Raw genomic sequence first — 19,037 nt, forward strand, 5'->3', positions numbered from 1 at the left:
ATGCTCTCAGCAGTCTTTACCACTCTCTGCAGGCACTTACGGTCCATTTCTGTGGTAGGCTACTACCGTACCACACTGGTCAGGATGCTCTCAGTAACGCTGTGAATCATCAGATCCTTCTGTCCACCCTCTCATCACTGGGCATCATAGGAACTCCACTTGACTGGTTTAAATCCTTTCTAACAGGAAGGTATTTCAGGGTTGTCTGGAGAGGGGAGGAATCCAAAGCACATCAACAGATCATGGGAGTTCCTCAGGGTTCAGTTCTTGGGTTGTAGTTCTTTTCCAAATACACTACATCACTGGGATCCATCATACAGGCACATGGTTTCTCCTACCATTGCTATGCTGATGACATGCAGCTGTACCTTTCATTTCAACCAGATGATCCCACAGTAGTTGCACAGATCTCAAGTGGTCTGGCGAACATTACCAGCAGCTCAGCCTGGCAAAGACTGAGCCACTCTGTCTCTATTTCACCATCCAGCTAGATGCATCATCAATTACCCTATCATTTTTTCATGATTACATGTAATCTCACAGTGGCATTAAATTATATATAATTGATTCTCTCTAATACTTCTTTTCATCTTTTACATTTTTCTTTCTATAAAAGTCTAGTGCTTATATCCGAATTATTATTTGAATTATCACTCAATGACTCATTTAATCGTGTATTAGTTTCTTTGGAGGGCTTTTGTCTTTCAAACACATTAAAATGTACAAATACACATTTCATATTTGCATGCAATGCAGGGATAATTTCTTTTTGTATTTTTATATCAATATTGTACAAGATCATCCTATTCAAATCAATGTTATTAATAAGTTAGGTCAAAAGTAATCAAAAAGTAGTCTGATTATATTACCTTAAATGTGCAATGTAATGGATTACGTTACGAACTACAATTTGTGTCATGTAATTTGGAATCAGTACTGACTACAATTTGTGAGTAATCTAGTACCCCCATGATGGACAACTGGTAGGATTTGTTGATCCAAAGCAACTCTGAAGTTAATCTTTTTCACATTTGACAAATGTTTTTGTGTCTACTGTTATTTCTTTGGTTCCCAATCTGGTGCTTGATTAAAAGTGTGTGTCTCTGCCTGAAAGTTGGCATCAAGAACACTGAGGCAAAGCACATACCCATGATGATCTTATAGCAAGATTTTTTTTCATACATGAAACAAATCTGAAGTCCATCAGTTGCCAAATATCCACCAGAAACATCTCCAGATGCTCCTTTAAGAGTGTTTTTACTAAGTTTTCTGATCTGACGTGGGAAATTACATTCATGTGCATGTTTTGTCTGCACGTTATTTGTCTGTATATTATTTCTGTTCTTTGGATCTGAAGTTAAAATGATTCATTCACAGGTTATGAGCCTACTTGCTTTGCTATCCTAATGCTGCACAATTATTAAATCTAGTTAGTTAACAACCACTATTGTAGGTAGTTAATGCAGAAACTGAACATACTCATATACTACTACTAAACACCTGTAACTTACTGTCATACTTTATATTCGCATTCAGTGGCTACTTTTATGGACTTCCAAACCAGACTGTACCAAAACAATACCAACACTATGATTCAATACTTCAGAGATTATCTTTTTAAGCTTTGAAAAACGCTGAAGTACGGAGAACCTCAGAATATTAGCCGAAAAACAATAAAAGCAGACGGACACACAAACCCAGAAACATCTGGATTCCAGATGAGGACAGCCTTCACATTCCTCAAGCTGAACCCATAAAACACACACAAGACACATATGTACTCCAAGCATGTCACAATAAAACTATATTTATAAATTAAAAAAAGAAATCTCCTTAACATGGTTCTTCAAAAAATTCTCCCAATACAATATTGCTGACGAACACTGAAAAATATATTCTCAGTAAAAACAATTTCTGTGAATAATGAAATATCTTCAAGAGACATTTACTGAGAGTAAAAATGTAAAAAAGGACAAAAAAAAAAAAAAAAGTTACGAACCTCCTAATATGCGCTAAAACAGGGCAGATGACAACAGGCATTTCTCTTCAAACTTTGACATTTACGTCCTTGGTTGGACTACATTCACCTTGAAACCTCACACCCATATAGTGTTGTAACTAAATCCCATTCAATTATTGCTATTTCTCTCAAAATCTCTTTTTTTTGTCCATCCATAAGAGGAAATCTTTCCATTTTCTCCAATAACACGTTTCCCAACTATTTTGAGGTGATTTTGCTCAACATTTAGTAAAAAAAAAAGTCTTAATCTGTCCTTGTAAGCAGGAACTGATGTTTTCCTATGCTTTAGTAGACTAATCTCTAAGACCTAAGTATTGTTGGGGCTCACAAGCTATTGATTTTTAGGTCAGCACTAATCCTAATTCTAATCGGTTGCACTAGTAGGCCACATTTTTTTTGTAATCCATAAGGCAAAAAACTGTTTGGGCACTTCTGCTTGTAAGTCACATGATGTCGACGAAGAACTCCCCGTTGGCTGTGTTGCAGGAGCGGCGGGAGCCCGTGAGTTCGGGGGGAATGCTGCCGAGAAGGCGGGAGGACGGCGACCCCGGGCCGGCTCGTGCGGATCCCTGCTTCAGGCTGTAGCTGTGAGATCGTGAGCTTCGCACGCTGCCCTCGCTGGGTGCCGCCGCCGAGCGCTCGCTGGGGGCTCTGTCTCTGCGGAAGTCAAACTCATGAGCGTCGCCCATTTCGCCTCCGCCTCCTATCCTGAAGTCTCCAGCTGCGGTTTTCCCCTCAGTCCTGCTCCAGCTGCAGTTTGAACCACTGCTCCCTATGGACAGCAACGTTAAGGAAAGTGAGCTACTCGCGCTACTTAAATGAGTTGGGGCCGCACAATATTGAAAAAAAACCTGACATTGTGATATTTAGTTTTTCTGCAATGTATGTTGTGACATGAAAAAATACAGGAAGCTTCATCAGATGACTTGAAAAGCTCGATTTGGAAAATAATGAATCATTCTAGAATGATTGGGCTGATTTTTGGGGAGAATGCATCAAAATCAAAAAGCTGAAAAATTACTTTTTACTCTAAAGACTTTAGGTGCGAAACCCTTTAAGTGCTGAACGATTTGAGAAAAACTTATATTTCCAGTATATTTCAAGTTTTCATAGGCCACATTCACACTGTTTTTGACCAATTCAATTTGACTATATTGATCATAATTATAGTTTTATTGAGATTATTCAATATATTAAACAAAAAAGAAATCCATACATCCACACATAGATCTTAATTTCATTTTTAAACAGTATACCATCAAGCTTTCATCATCAAGCATACCAACATACTTTGTTTAACCTGGAACATTCCTGTCTGAAAATTTGGTCGTAACCATATCCCTACCCCTAAACCTATCGCAACCAATATCTTATCCCTAAAATCAAGGGAAATGATATGTGAATTACACTGATGTAGAAGCACCTAACCTTGGTTGTAAGCCTTCACAAACTGTAAACTTGTCCTTCATATCTGATTGGTTGATTGGAATGTTGTTCCAGGACCAACAAAGATGCTGATCCAGGAACATGTTGTACTTGGTCAAATCAAGTACATGAAGTACCATAAAGAATCCGAGCCGTTCTGAGACTCGACTTTAATCACATAAATGTGTTCAAAAGTTAAAAAGTTGTTCAACCCCTAGTATTTACTTACTAAAACCGCAGGCTGCAGGGTTGATCAAATTGCACTAAACTGTATGGCAAAAACTATTTTATTTCAATATGTCGTGCAGCGTGATTTGAGGTTACTCACCTTCACTGTGCTGGCTGCCAGCGCTGCCTCCACCGGCTTCAGAGTAGCTGTGAGCGGCGTCCGCATGGGAATGGGCTGTTGGGTACTGGTAAGGGAACGCGGCGGGCCAGGGAGCTTCAGCGGGGTGAAGCAATGGAGCAAGAGTGTCCTGATCAGATGCCCCGCTGGAGCCGTCATGGTCATTCAGAGAGAGATGGGCCATGTCTACAACAAAACACGGTCACGTTGATAGAGTGTCGACACAATGAAAACCTGAATGTACAGTGAAGGCAACTTTCACTGGGACAGATGGAAGTGCTGAGCCATGAATAGCTGGAGCCTGAAATAGAATTTTCCCTCGTACTGACAAGCCTACACTAAACATAGCAGTAGAATATTTATATAGCTACATAATCAAACAGAAAATTCATAAATTCAACATCTGGAATAATAACAACTCAAATCCAAATAGTGGTTTAAAATCCCCTACTAGCTTACAATGAAAATGCATTTGTTTTATTTAAATATACAATGGGCAGGAACCATATGCAAACTGTGATATTTCGTTATGTTAAAGGGTTAAAGGGTTAGCTCAGCCCGACATTTTGTCTTTACTTAATATACAGGATATAAATAATGTTCATCCGAACCCAAATGACTCTTTCTTCTGTGGAGCACAAAAGGACACGTTTAGACGAATCTCCGAACAGCTCTTCTCCATAAAATGAATGCATATTGAAGCCGCCAAGCCATGTGACTTGTGTTGCAACTTGCTTGAGGCCTGTTGAATCTGACAGTGAGAGATCACTCTGATCTCAGCACAGACTTCTGCGGGGGGCAGGGGTGAAATCACGTTTCCCCCATGGTAGAAATCGCATTCTGGGGGGTGAGGGTCCCCCACGGTACACTTTCACGATTAAAAGTTCTATATAGTATGAATGTTTGTAGTATGAAAGTAATCCGAACATCACCTACCAGCATCAGTTGCGTCGCTTCACATGCTATATAGTAGGGAAGTATTCGATTTTGGACGCAGCGCTAGTATCAATTTCCCTTTTTGAATGACAAATCAGGCTGCGTTGCAGTCCACTTTTAGACACGCACTTGCGAACTTCCCTAAGCACTTCCCCTCGGGGGAATCCCTGGCCCTGCCGCCATTTTGAAGTGCGTTCCACTTCGTGAAGTGGACGAGGGAAGTTTATATGGACAGACCCACGCTCCCTCGATTTTGACTGAGGGAGCGAGTCTACTTCATATGTACACTTCAGGCAGCTCCATATACCATAATGCAACACGATTGTGACGTCAACGCATATTGCGTTTAATTTACCCCACCACAAACAACTCTATGATATATTAATTATAAAATAAAAAAACACACCTATATACATATAGAATGCTGCATTAAACAAAAACAATAAATCAACCCCATAGTGGATTCTAAGTGATCAAGGGCTTGGCACGATCCAATTCAGCCTATTGCAAAGGTTCCGCCAGTAGTGGGCACTCACTCATGCAACGACGTACATGCGAGTGAACGAGAGTCTCGGAGGGAAGTTAGCGAGTGAAGGGCATGACAATTTTGGACTGGAACGCAGCCCCAATTTCCCTTTTTGAATGACAAATATAAACTTACTGCCACCTGCTGGTATGGAGAGTTATGGAGAGCTAGTTGACAGTTGTCTTTGACGTGTGTTGAAGTGCAATGTTTTGGCCTAGCTGCAGGCAACGCGAGTCGACACCACAGTCGGTTTTGCCTGCGCTAATAACCTGCAAAAAGATCCAGACAGGATCTGGCTATGCCATATGATGGCATTGTGAGAGGATTGAAATTTAAAGCAAAAGCTCTCTGATGGCAAGTCACATGCCACATTCAAACCATAGGACCACTTTAACTTTTGCTTTTTCATCCATTTCAGATCTTGACAGCCCCTGGTCACGGTATGGTTCTACAATCTGGTAAAGAACAGCTCAGAGATCCATATTTTATGATCTGGTCCACAGAAGAATGAAAGTCATACAGGTTTGGAACAACACAAGGGTGAGTAAATGACAGAAATCTCATAAAAGTACTTACTGCCAGAAAGATCTCCAAAGATGTAGTAGCACTGCTCGGAGAAGGTGATTTTGTTGACAGTGTGGCGGATGAAGCCAGCCTTCAACAGGTTGCTGGCGTACTTGCGTGCTTCGCGGCGATCTGCAAAGCCCTCCACGTGATGAAACAGCCAGTCAACCACATCAGAGCCTAAAAACCAACATATGCACCAATCATTATATACAGCAGCTCCATGGAGTAGTTTGCTGATGTTTATTTTAAAGTTGTGATAAAATGGAAGTAGCAGATATTTTTCTCTTATATTGTGACATACATCCGAGTATTAGAAATATTACTGAAAAAGAAAAAAAAATTAGGGCAGGGACTTGATTCTATGCATCGGTTGTTGACTGGATTCGAGATGTGGGTTCTGCACTAAAAAATGATTACAAGCTTGCAGTTGATTGTGGAGGGACAGGCTTCAAACAGAATATTGCGGTGTTTATCTTGTTGCTATGTACACTTTAAGAAACAATTATTATTTCTGTTATGGAATATTGCAGTGTTTATGATAAATGATTTATCCGTGCACATCTTTAATCAATAACACTAACTTCTTCTCCCCATCACAACATCTCTACTGTCGCACTGGTGCGAGGGCGGGTCAATAACATCTGTTTCAGCAACCTGCCACTCACATGACATCACAGCAATTAGCAAACGACAGCGATCAAATGATCCGATCAATTCCTAATGGACGAAATAAAGTCCCGCCTGAATTTTTTCTTCTCGTTTGAAAAGTGGTTTCACAAGAAAGAGCGTCAAAGTAGCGAAGAAAAGTCAATCAAAAAATCTGTTTCGTGCTGACTTGAATATTGGTACAATTACAGGTAAAACTATAAGGATGAACTACTACAATCTATCATTTAAATAAAGTGTGTCTTGACCTATGAAAGCATTGGCTATAGTGATCTTCAGCCACATTCTGTCTCGAACTTCCAGTCCTGAGTCAGGACAGGCCATTGCTTTTGCAACTGTTGCCATGTCGCTGTGGACAGACAGGTGGTAGTCATCAAATCCTGCGAGGAGAACAACACACAGTTTACAAAAGAATCTGCCTGGTGGCGAGAAATCAGGACCTCCCACCATCTATGTTGCTTCACAGTTGTTAAGGTGTTTATTTTTTTTAATGCCATATCAGCATCAAAGGTTATACTCAATGCAAAAATAAAACAATTAACAATTATATTTATATACAATTAAACATTTTACAACATTACAAAAACTACATGAAATATTACACTTTAATTTTTCACCCGTTTTGTCATTTGCAAGTTAGAACTAGTAAGTCTGATCTCAAGAAAATTAACAGTACAACTCTCCTCAACAAACCGCATAATTTGAGGTATCATTCATGTCTGTAACAAACGTTGTGGGATGAATTACATACCTTATAGGAAAAGACTTATAGGGATAGTTCACCCAAAAATGAAAATTCTGGAATCATTTACTCACCCTCATGTCACTCCAAACCCGTAAGACTTTCGTTCATCTTCTGAACACAAATGTTCGATGTACAATCTTTTTGATAAAATCTGAGAGCTTTCTGTCCCTCCATTGACCGTCTATGCAACTACCACTTAGACGCTTCAAAAAGTTCATAAAGAGATCGTAAAACTAATCCATATGAATTGAGCAGTTCACAGTGACACAATCACTTCATATAATGAACAGATTCAATTTAGGCTTTTATTCAGATATAAACATTCATCAACTGAGGTTCATTCTCATGTTACGCAGCACGTTTGAACCAATGAGGTTTGTTCTCATGCGCCAAGCAGGTTTGGATGAGCTTCTGTTTATGTTCGCTGATCAATGTTTAAATGTGAATAAAAGACTAAATTATATCTGTCCATCATTTAAAGCGATCGAGTGACTTTAAACTTTTTGAGGCGTGAAAGTGGTAGTTGCGCAGCTGTCAATGGAGGGACAGAAAGCTCTCAGATTTCATCAAAAATATATGAATTTGTGTTCAGAAGATGAACGAAAGTCTTGCGGGTTTGGAAAGACATTAGGGTTAGTAATTAATGACAGAATTTTCATTTTTGGGTGAACTAAACTTTTAAAGATTTCCAAGCTGTGTGCAATAACATCTGGAGGAGAGTGAACAGCAGATGTCTTACTCTCAGTCTCTGGGATGGAGCTGGAGATGGAGGAGCTGGTGGAGGTGACTGTGCTCATGGAAGGACTTATGCCGTAGGCAGGATAGACACCCGTCATGGCTGCCGTATGGGACACCCAGGCTGCAGGGTCAATGGGCCGGATGGGTTCACCTGGGACAGAGGGCAACAAGTACTCAACAAAGCTATACAAAACAAGTGAGTTTGCGTTTTCACCACAACAAGTTTTACAAACCTCCTTAAAATACAAGATGAACAATGACAGAGAACTATTCAAACCTTATTGTTAAAACTACCACAATACATTGTAATGATTGTACATATAGTTCACCAAAGCTGTTTTTTTTTTTTTTTTTATCAAAAATGCAGTTAAATCTAATACTGTCAAATATTATTACATAGTTACATTACAGTTATTTTCTATTTTAGTATATTTTAAAATTTAATTTATTCCTGTGATGCAAAGCTGAATTTACTGAATTACTCCAGTCTTCAGTGTCACATGATCCTTCAGAAATCATTCTATTAAGATGATTTGCTGCTCAAGAAACATTTATTATCATGATCAATGTTGTGATATGTTGTGCTACTCAATATTTTTGGTGGAAACTGTGATTTTTTTTTTTTTCAGGATTCTTTGATGAATAGAAAGTTCAAAAGAACAGCATTTATTTGAAATAGAAATATTTTGTAACAATATAAATTAATTTGCCACTTTTGATCAATTTATTGCATCAATTTAATGCATCCCTTGCTGAATAAAATTATTAATTTCTTTTAAAACGAAAATTATGGTGCATTTGTGTGTAAATGAGTGTGTGAGAGGGACAAATTGAACACTCACTCCTCGGCAAAGCAAAGCAACTGTTAGGGTTTGGGTCCCAGCATTTGGCCACAGTAAGCGACACGGGCCTGCAAAAAAAAAAAAGTGCAGTTGTTAACACACTTTTGTTGATCAGCTAAACATAAACGAGAATGTTTTGTAATATGACTCACCCAGGCTTATGCACGATCTCCCTCAGCACTCGTACGGCATCATCGTTGCACATGTTCTCAAAGTTGATGTCGTTCACCTGTGAGAGGAAACGGTAATGTGAACTGATACAATCAGATTCCTAACCTGAACAGGTCTCCATCCAAGCCTCACCTGCAGCAGCATGTCACCAGGCTCGATCCGCCCATCGGCCGCCACCGCTCCGCCCTTCATTATAGAGCCGATGTAGATGCCTCCGTCGCCTCGCTCGTTGCTCTGACCGACGATACTGATGCCCAGGAAGTTATACTTCTCTAAATGAGGTCAAGCGAGAGAGGTTTCAGGCAACTAGTTGACTTTAATAATATGTTGCACATCTATAATATTAATTAGCTTATATATCGGGGGCTTTGTCTTTGGGCAGGAAAATTAATTTGCTTAATAAAATAAAGAAAAAAAATGCCCTTAAAGGGATAGTTCACCCAAAAATGAAAATTAGCCCATGATTTACTCACCCTCAAGTCATCCTAGGTGTATATGACATTCATCTTTCAGACGAATACAATCAGAGTTATATTAAAAAATGTCCTGGCTCTTCCCAGCTTTGGGTGAACTATCCCTTTAATATTTTTAAGGCACTCAAGGCTGCTGTACTGTGAATACATTCAGAGTTTAATTAAAAAGGAATAAAACCATATAATGCAAACTCACCCATATTTAAAGTGACAGTGATGATATTCAGCGACATGGTGGAGTCAGTGATGCTACTGAAAGAAGACGACTGTGGAGAGACAAAGTCATTTTTAATATATAATGTTTTGTATACATGTTATTTGACACTTAACTCTTTCCCCGCCAGTGTTTTTTTTTTTTTTTACATTTTGCCAGCCAATTTTTTTTTTAATCAACATTCTCACAAAACTTTCAAGGCCCCTAGAATATTTTGTTGTATGAATATCTGAACATTCAACGTGTATTCTACCTTTTCTTTTTTGCATTCTTTTTCTATTAACACCTGAATGTGGGCAAGTTTCATTAAAAAACAAAAAACTTTTGAACAAAAAAGCTGAGAAAATCGAGCTTTTGTCTAAGACTACAATCCGACAGTAGAGTAGATCCAGTCCATCAACAACCCCAAAGCTTGACCAGTCCTTTACCTTGTCCAGGGTCGACATTTCATTCGGTAACAGTTTTGATTTATTAACAGTTTTGATGACTGCATTATTTTACATGTCCATAAGCAATGCTTTCATCACTTGTTTCTGCTTCTTCGCCTGTGTTTTGATCCGCAGATTCTCTACTCTTTCATAAGATGTGTAATATCGCCCCCTACTGTATAACAGTGAAAAAACATGGATTGCCGGAAAATTCCGTCAATGGCGGGGAAAGAGTTAAGAGCTCTGTCCACTGTCTCACCCTGTCCATTTGCTGGGCTTTGGGTCTGCGCCTCCGCCGTCGATGTCGTCTCAACAGCTTGGACGAGCCACTTTGCTCCGTAACACTGCTAAAACTGAGAAACAAGTGTCACCGAGTTTACATGAGCATTTCATTCTGTTTCAAGTCAATAGTAATGTGAAACAGATGTGAAGAAGATACTAAGGAACTGTGAAGACTATAAAGGGTTAGTTTACCCAAAAATGTCATTTCTGTCATTTATTTCTCTTGTCGTTTGTTCCTAGACATTCGTTCATCTTCGAAAGACAAATGAAGACATTTTTAATGAAACCTGAGATTTCTCTGATTCCATTGAAAGGCCACCAAATATTTGAAATTCCCCAAAATCCATAAAGAGATTGTAATAGTAGTCAATATGAATTGAGCAGTTTAATCCAAGTCTTCTGAAGAAACACGATTGCTTTATATGATGATGAGATTTCTTTTAGGCTTTTATTCATATTTAAACATTGATCAACGCACATCATTCTAATATTGTAAATGGAAGCTCAAACATGATAACTGAGGGGCAAGAACTGACCTAACCTGACCTGTCAAGCAAGTTTTATGTAGTTTTATTTTATTTCTGCTTTAATTCAATTAGCAAAAACAATTTTTCCATGCTGTGCAAGCATATTTAAGCTTCTACAAGAACCAACTAGGTTTGTTCTTGAACGTCCAGTAAGTACAATTTAGTTGCCGTTTATCATATTTGATGTTATTAGTTTTTGTGGAATGGACTTGCAATGGAGGGACAGAAATCACTCAATATTTCACTGAAAATTTTGAGGATGAATGAAAGTCTTACAGGTTTGAAATGACATGACGGTGGGTAAAAGATGACTGAATTTTCATTTTTTAATAAACTATCCCTCTAACTGATTCTTTCTGATCGATTGTTCTTTTAGTACTTTTCAGGGAGCAACCAATCAATTTATACTACACATTTTATTATTATTATTATTATTAAAAGTACATTTATTACCACAAAACAACTTCTTCAGCTGGTTCCTCCCTATCGACAGCATTAATCTACATTTACTTTAAACAATTTCCCAAATCTCCACAAACTATATGTATGATTGCCCACATATGCCATCAAGTCTGAGCTCTGACAAACCATTGGGGCTCGCTGTGATCGTGATCATATTGAGCGCATTGGTTTGGGAACGAACAAATGCTGCGAGACCCACCGGCTGGTGGAGCCGTCATCCGAGTCAAAACAGCTGCTTGATTCCAGTTCACTGCTCATGAGGGAAGAACGGCTGTCACAGACGTCATAACCTCCCAGATCCACGCCTCTGCCTCCCCGTGAGTAGCCATTCTGCCTTCCTCCTACAGAGACCAACATTAATTATCACTGATTCAAGTGTGGATTTGTCTTTAAATTCTTAAATAGGAATAATTATTACTATTAAATATGAACCTTTTACTGATACAAACCATGGCAGGTCTCACAAAGCACAAGACATGCAGTGAGAAGTGAGGTGACACATACCAGAGTGCTCATGTGAGTGTTTCCTGCGCGATCTGTCCCTCTCCCTCCGGTGTGACACCACTGAATCCGTCTCCGTCTCATCGTCCACACCATGCCGGCTGCCTGCAGCCTTTGGACTGTGTGGGAGAGAAGGTTAAAGATTACAGAAACAAAAAGACTGTGAGAACATGTTCCTTATTTTGAGTTTTACTGCCAACTTGTTATATGATCTGATCATTTGTACAACACACACACACACACAAAAAAAAAAACATACTGGAAGGACGGGGGTCTGGAATCTCCAATGCCTTGGCTTCTCTCGTGAGATGGCGGCCGCTCGGACTGACTCTCTGCCACTGAACATCCATCTGAGTGGGAGCCGTCTGAGGACACCAGCTATTAACATACACAAAAGAACAAATATTGTCAAGAGCAGTTCACACTGTAACCTGAAGTGGTTATGAACCAAGGCATGGTTAAAAATGGTTTCTGCTTATCAGAATTGCTTCAGTTCAATACTCCTATACTAGGATCTCTAAATATAAAAACAGATTACAATACCCTAAACTTCATATATGGCTTATAATATGGTTCCAGATCCCAAGAGAACTTTTTCTATGGCTGGACAGCGCAATAAGAACAGCAAATTGAATTGAATGTAAAGTGGGAAAGGAAAGAAAAAGCTTTTTAAAAATCTAGTTAAGACACATGTGCCAAGATCTTAGTGTATTCTTTGCATTCCTGTTGATCTCATATGGTTTTGAATTGTTTTGTGCAATTTCCAACAAAAAGTTTAAATTTAATGACAGTCTGCTATGGATACGCTTGACCAGTGTCAAATACAGACTCTTGCTTTAGTAGGAAATACTTCTAAGCAAACTTTTATTCATAATGGTGTCAACATCAAGAATTCAAAGAGTAAACATTTAGCAGGAGTGAGTTATTTTCGGGGAAGGATCTAGTGCGTTGTAGACACTGCTGACTACAAACACTGAGATTATTCATATTTTCCGGCACATTCCAAACTGAATGATAACGAACACAGTGTTTTAGGCCAACCGGTGGGGAAAAACTGAGAGAAACTGCCATTCGCATGCAAGTAAAGCTGTTGCCATAGTGTTACATTTTTACCATAACGCAGTTTAAAGAGTAGACCAAGTACGAAACAATTTCAATGATAAACCTTCTCTTACAATAAATGTTCTGTTAATAACCCTCTGTCGATCTGACTGTCCGTGTGCAGGGATACAAAAATGCGGAAATCATTTTGCTGACAAATAAACTTGAATTTGAATGAGTAAACATTCTTCATTCACATATACTACCAACATTGTAACAAAAGCGGGCTGAAGACCAGTGAATTTTCACTTTAAATATAAATGTGAAGCTCATAAAACAGAGCCTATGCAGCGTACCAAAGTCTTTGATTAGCTGCATCACACCGAAGTGAACCTTAAGCAGGAATGACTGGCAGCCTCTTTGAAAAATACAAATACAGCAGTGTCAGCACTCAAGAGAACCGGGAATGGGCTGAATTAAAAGGCTGATCTATTATGCAAGGAGCACCAGGGAATTAAGATGCAAGGCTGGACGGGATGTGTGTGTGTGTGTGTGTTTCTGTTCTCACCCAGCAAATCACACGGCCATTGTAACAGGGAAGCTTTGCATTGTCGTCAGTGATTTCCTCCTTGACCACCCTGCAGAAACACAAGAAACAGAGAAACACAATCAGAACAGACAGGTCTTATTTTCCAACCACAGTCTGTGTGTGAAGTGTAAAATAACTGAAGATCAGCTTTAGAGATCCCCAGAATGTCTGGGAATAAATTAGAATACGTAAATGAGACTGCCATTAGATGAAAGAAAGGACGGGTTGGATCAGAAACGCATTAATCAGATAAGCATTGCACACACGTGCTCACAAAACACACAAAGGACTGAAGAACAAATGGAAGAGCTGAGGGAGGCTCCACCAGATACGATTCAAAACTCATGAAATCAAAGTTATTTCAGATATTCAATGAAATTTACCACTAGGATGTTACGTCTGCAAGCCTGTATGAAAAAAAAACCCTGGTTTGTTCGAATGCAAGCTCACATTATGCTCACAACCAACAAAACTGTAATATGACACTCTAAATCAAATCAATTATAATTTAGAATCAGTTCGCCCAGCAATGCTTGAAATTAAAAGATTTAAACAATTACACGTATTTGCGTCACACTTATTTGTGTAAAACAAAAAAGTCTGAGATTTTGAGCCAACATCTAGAACATAACCAGATAAATTTATAATCACTGAAGTAATTTCCTCGACTTTTTCATTACTTTTCCAGGGCTGTGTTTCCCAAAAGCACCGTGAGCCTAAGTAGATCATACAACCATTGCCACCAATGGTCTCTATGATCAACTTAGCTCACAATGCTTTTGAGAAATACAGCCCTGGCCTGAAAAAATAAAATAAAATTCCCAACTTTTAGCCTGCATATTCAAAAGCACCATATATACATTTCCACGTAGACTCTGAATTAATATTATATACACTATTGTTCAAAACTTTGGAGTCACTAAGTTTTTTTGAGATAGAAAATTTAGAAATTAATATTTTATTTTTAATCAGCAAGGAAGCATTGCATTTATCAAAATGAACGGAACGGCTTTTACATTGACACAAAAGATTTCTATTTCAAATAAATTCTGTTCTATTAAACTTTCTATCAAAGAATCTTGAAAAGATTTATCACACACAAAAAAGCTGCACAACTTTTCAACACTGATGTTTCTTGAGAATCAAATCATCATATTAGACTGATTTCTGAAGGATCATGCGACACTGAAGTAATGATGCTGAAAATTCAGATTTGCATCACAGGAATAAGGTAATTTTTTTAAATATATTGAAACAGAAATACATTATTTTAAATTGTAATAATATTTATTTATTTTATTTTTTTATTTATTTATTTATTTGAATGGGACAATGCATATGAATGAACATAGCTTTTCAGCGACGTACATATGCCAAAGTTAGCCCCCAGGCTATTTTACATTTGTAGTCCCAAGTGAGGTCAACAACAATACCTAGTGACACAGCTAAACAACTAATTTAAACATGATTCGACTTAATTTAAAAGACACTACAATTAACAACCACATATAAGAAATGCCGCAACTAGCAGACAGGGCATCTAATAGGGCAAACTCATACGAACACACACATATACACATACACAATAAAGTGCTACTCAAAGTGCATTAAGTGCATTATCAATTTCTTAAAGTGCTACTAGATGCTACAAAAGTGCTGGATCTAGTTTGGTATACATACATACATGAATAAAATTATACAATGAACCGTACCCATTTATCTAAATTACAACAATTATCATTAGTGGGCACATACTTGATTTATTTTAAGCCATTGTTTAAGTTGGTTCTTAAAACTGGGGAAAGTCGGACTTTCTCTCACAGCAACCGGTAATTTGTTCCAGATCTCTGTCCCCTTAATTGATAGTACATATTGTCCGAATACTGTACGTCTGTAAGGCACCACACAATCACCTCTCGTGCAGGCCCTGGTTACACTTCTGCCTCCGCCCGTTGTTTTCACTTTAATGTAATCACTTAGTGGGGGTGGGGCAAGACCATGTAGGATCTTATATATAGCACATGCATATTTGAGCTTTAAGAAATTTGCAAAGCTTAGTAGGTTATATTTTTGTAATATTAAACAGTGATGATATGAAAGTGGTTTCCGGTCTAAAACCTTTAGAGCTTGTTTGAAGAGTGACTCCATTTTTTTGAGCGTTGTGGCGTTTGTGAGTGACCAGTTTGTAAAACCATATTCAATATGAGAAAGGATCATAGAGTGAAGGAACATTTTGGCTACTTTATGTGACAGAGATGGTCTGATATATCTAAAGTTTGCTAGATTAAATTTAACAATTTTTGATAAGTTTTTTATATGATTTTTAAAAGACAGTGTTGGATCTAATACAATGCCAAGGTATTTGAATTCGTATACAATCTGTAGTTCTTCTCGGTTTAAAAATATATTTGAGCGAGTCATATTAATCTGCCGCTTAGAAAACATCATACAAACAGTTTTTTTAGGGTTCAGTAGTAGACATGATTTAATGAGCCATTCCTGTACACGGCTCAGTGCAGATGTAAGTGACTGAGAAGCTTCTTGAACAGTTTTTGCATGTGTAAAAATTACTGCGTCATCTGCATACATTAAAATATTGATGTTTTGGCATACTGTAGGCAGGTCGTTAATGTATAAAGAAAAAAGAATAGGTGCAAGTATGGAGCCTTGAGGAACACCTACTGGACATTCTAAATAAGGAGATTTCACAGTATTAGTGTTTTTTTGTTGTTTTTTTACTGTTTTTCTGATCTAAATAAAAGCAAACATATCAATGCTGGTGGTGTATAGTTACTATTAATAATAATTGTATTAGAGAGTACAGTTTGTCACAGCACAAGACAAACTTCCCAAAAGTGAACCATCTTCTACAAACTGTGGGACAAATCAAAATGATTGTCCGTGGTGTTGAATTAAATGCTTAAATCCAGACTATTTATTAATTCTATACTACTGCTTTGTAACAAACTACCTGTAGGCTACTGATGACGTGCATACAGAAAAAATCTTTCATTCATTCACAAACACTCCAATCCAATAATAACATTTACAAATGTGTAAAAAGCCTCTTTGTTGCGTTGACAGACATGTAAAACATCAATTGAGACATATTCAATTGAGCTATTCCTTTCCATTTGGCAGAAATCGGAGCCTGCCCTTCAACGATGAACATCTTTAAGCTTTTAATGAACTTAGTTGAAGGGGAGTTAAAGGGAGGGGAATGGGACGATAGCCTATTTCACTGGAAAAGGCTGTAAAGCTGCCAGTGCTGAAGCGATCAGGGCATTCCACAGCGAGCCTGCAGTTGTTCCAAGTCAACATTCTTTCGGCTAATGAAACAGACAGACAGGACAAGAACACTAGCCAGGTCTCCAAATGTGACTGATTCACAAGCTAGTTAAAAGATACAGGCAACACTTTATACAATGCTTAACAGACAGAACTCATGCACTTTTAAAGGCATGGTTCACCCAAAAAAGGAAATTCGGTAATCATTTACTCACCCTCATGTTGTTCCAAACCTGTATGAGTTTATTTCTTCTGCTGAACACAAAAGAAGATATTTTGAAGAATATCAGTAACCAAACAGTTGATGAACCCCATTGACTTCCATAGTGTTTTGTTTGTTTGTTTGTTTCCTACTATGGAAGTCAATGGGGTCCATCAACTGGTCGATTACCAAAATTCTTTAAAATATCTTCTTTTGTGTTCAACAGAAGAAATAAACTCATTCAGGTTTGGAACAACATGAGGGTAAGTAAATGATGACAGAATATTCATTTTTGGGTGAACTATCCCTTTAAATCTGGGCACAGGCTTAGTAAAAAATAATAATAAAGCAAAGTTTCATGCCGTTTTCAACTACTTCAACATACATAAAAGTGATCTGTTAAACACTATATATTGTAATAATGCCGAGATATAACGAAAACGTCCAATAAGACATTTCACACACTGCCTTTTAATCAATACAAGCACTCACAAAGAGAATTTTCTAACCAATGATATATTTAATTTACCCTTAATTAATTTCCAGGACTTTTCATGCCTGTACATCACTTCTATTTGACCATTCTGGCACCTGATATACAGGTCCAAATATGAACATGCCCGCTTTTTGGTGACCATGTTAATGAAGGCCCAAATAAGTCAAAGAGTTCACAGCTAACGTTACTTCAAAGGCCTTTAAGTGATGGAAACGTTGAGAAAAGTGTGGCTAACGACCAAGATCATAATATAATCCGTTAAGCGCATCCAAAAGTCCATATAGCCTAAACGCACCTCGAATGTTTTGGTCAAAAAAATAATTTGGGGTGCATATGGCCGTTGAACCGCGCATGCGCTCTGCACATTCAAATAGATTCTACTGTACTACTCTTGAATCGGGGTGGAAAATTCCTCAAAGTGTTAGTTAAACGGGTTGGTTTCGGCGATACTCGCTCTCGAATGTTCTGACACGAAGGTGCTTTGAGGAAAAAAAGAAAATACTTTAGGAACCGGATCTGAGCACAATAAGCGTAAAGAAACACCAAAACCACGAGTGCTTTTTGTGTAGTCATGGCAATTTAGACTGACGCTGGAGAACATTTAAGGAGGACGGATCCTGAACAACTCCCTCCTGTGAGACTCTGACTGTGCTCTTCGACTCCAATCATTCACATAACTATAACTACACCCAAGATCGTGCCGTCAGGCCAAAAGCCATATTTGAGAGTAATCCAGTCTTAAAATGGATGCCGTCGACAAATGAACAGGACCCAACATTCACCCCTGCTGAACTCCGCGCGCGCGCGCACACACACGCACACACACACTGTACAATTTGACTAATTTCACACACAAGCGCGTCCAACGGAATTAATGAGGGATAACGTTACATTATATCAGCCTGGATCATGGCAGTCGATCCCTGATCCAAACAAGAGGAGAAAGCGTGTGAGGAGCTGGAATTGTATGTAAACCCCGAGAAAACATGCACAAGTGCTAAGAAAACTAATGTAACGTTACGGTAGGCTCACCCAAAGTCATCGTCCATAGATTTAAAGAAAAACTTGTAGTTTGGTTTCTTGAGAGCATTTTTCAGGTCCAAAAGAGTGACCCTTTCGGCAGGGATGGGCAGTTTGACCAGGTATGGAGTTTCCTGGTCGTCGAGATGGTAGATAACTTTAGTCTCCCCCATTGCAGACCGCTGGGGAGAAGTAATCGGCGGTCATCCAGCGCAGGGGGTTCCCCTGATGCCCCTCCAGAATGGGCTTTTGCTCGCTTACACCCGCCAGTTGACTTTTTTTTGTTGCTAATCCCGTTCTTTCTCCTCCGGAGTTCCCAGGAATCTTCGATATCAGCGCAAATATTCCATGAGCTGACTGGTTTAAAGGGCGATTACTGATCCATACTCTTATTTCACTCTATCCCGCCAGTTGAGAACTGAGAATAATCCGTGAAATGTGTGATAAAGAAGCTTATTTTGGTCAGGAATGCCGAGGCTACTCGGAGAGCTTCCCTGTGCTCTCCTTACAGAGGAATTGTATTGCTTTCATT

At 38.6% G+C, this 19,037-nt stretch overlaps 1 protein-coding gene across 1 annotated transcript; it reads right to left on the bottom strand.

Annotated features, from left to right (window-relative positions):
* Positions 1 to 1,787: 1,787 nt before the first annotated feature.
* On the bottom strand, positions 1,788 to 19,037 carry dvl3a (dishevelled segment polarity protein 3a). Its single transcript, XM_084120164.1, has 15 exons — positions 18,518 to 19,037; positions 13,479 to 13,548; positions 12,129 to 12,247; positions 11,873 to 11,988; positions 11,568 to 11,709; positions 10,357 to 10,450; positions 9,652 to 9,721; positions 9,115 to 9,254; positions 8,964 to 9,040; positions 8,812 to 8,879; positions 7,971 to 8,120; positions 6,735 to 6,866; positions 5,830 to 5,997; positions 3,774 to 3,977; positions 1,788 to 2,792 (listed from the first exon to the last, which is right to left on the bottom strand). Exons 1-15 carry the CDS (start codon positions 18,676 to 18,678, stop codon positions 2,464 to 2,466), a joined length of 2,040 nt encoding a protein of 679 aa, XP_083976290.1. The 5' UTR covers positions 18,679 to 19,037; the 3' UTR covers positions 1,788 to 2,463.

This window comes from Abramis brama, assembly GCF_963993115.1.
Source record: "Abramis brama genome assembly, chromosome: 7".
Taxonomy (NCBI): Eukaryota; Metazoa; Chordata; class Actinopteri; order Cypriniformes; family Leuciscidae; genus Abramis; species Abramis brama.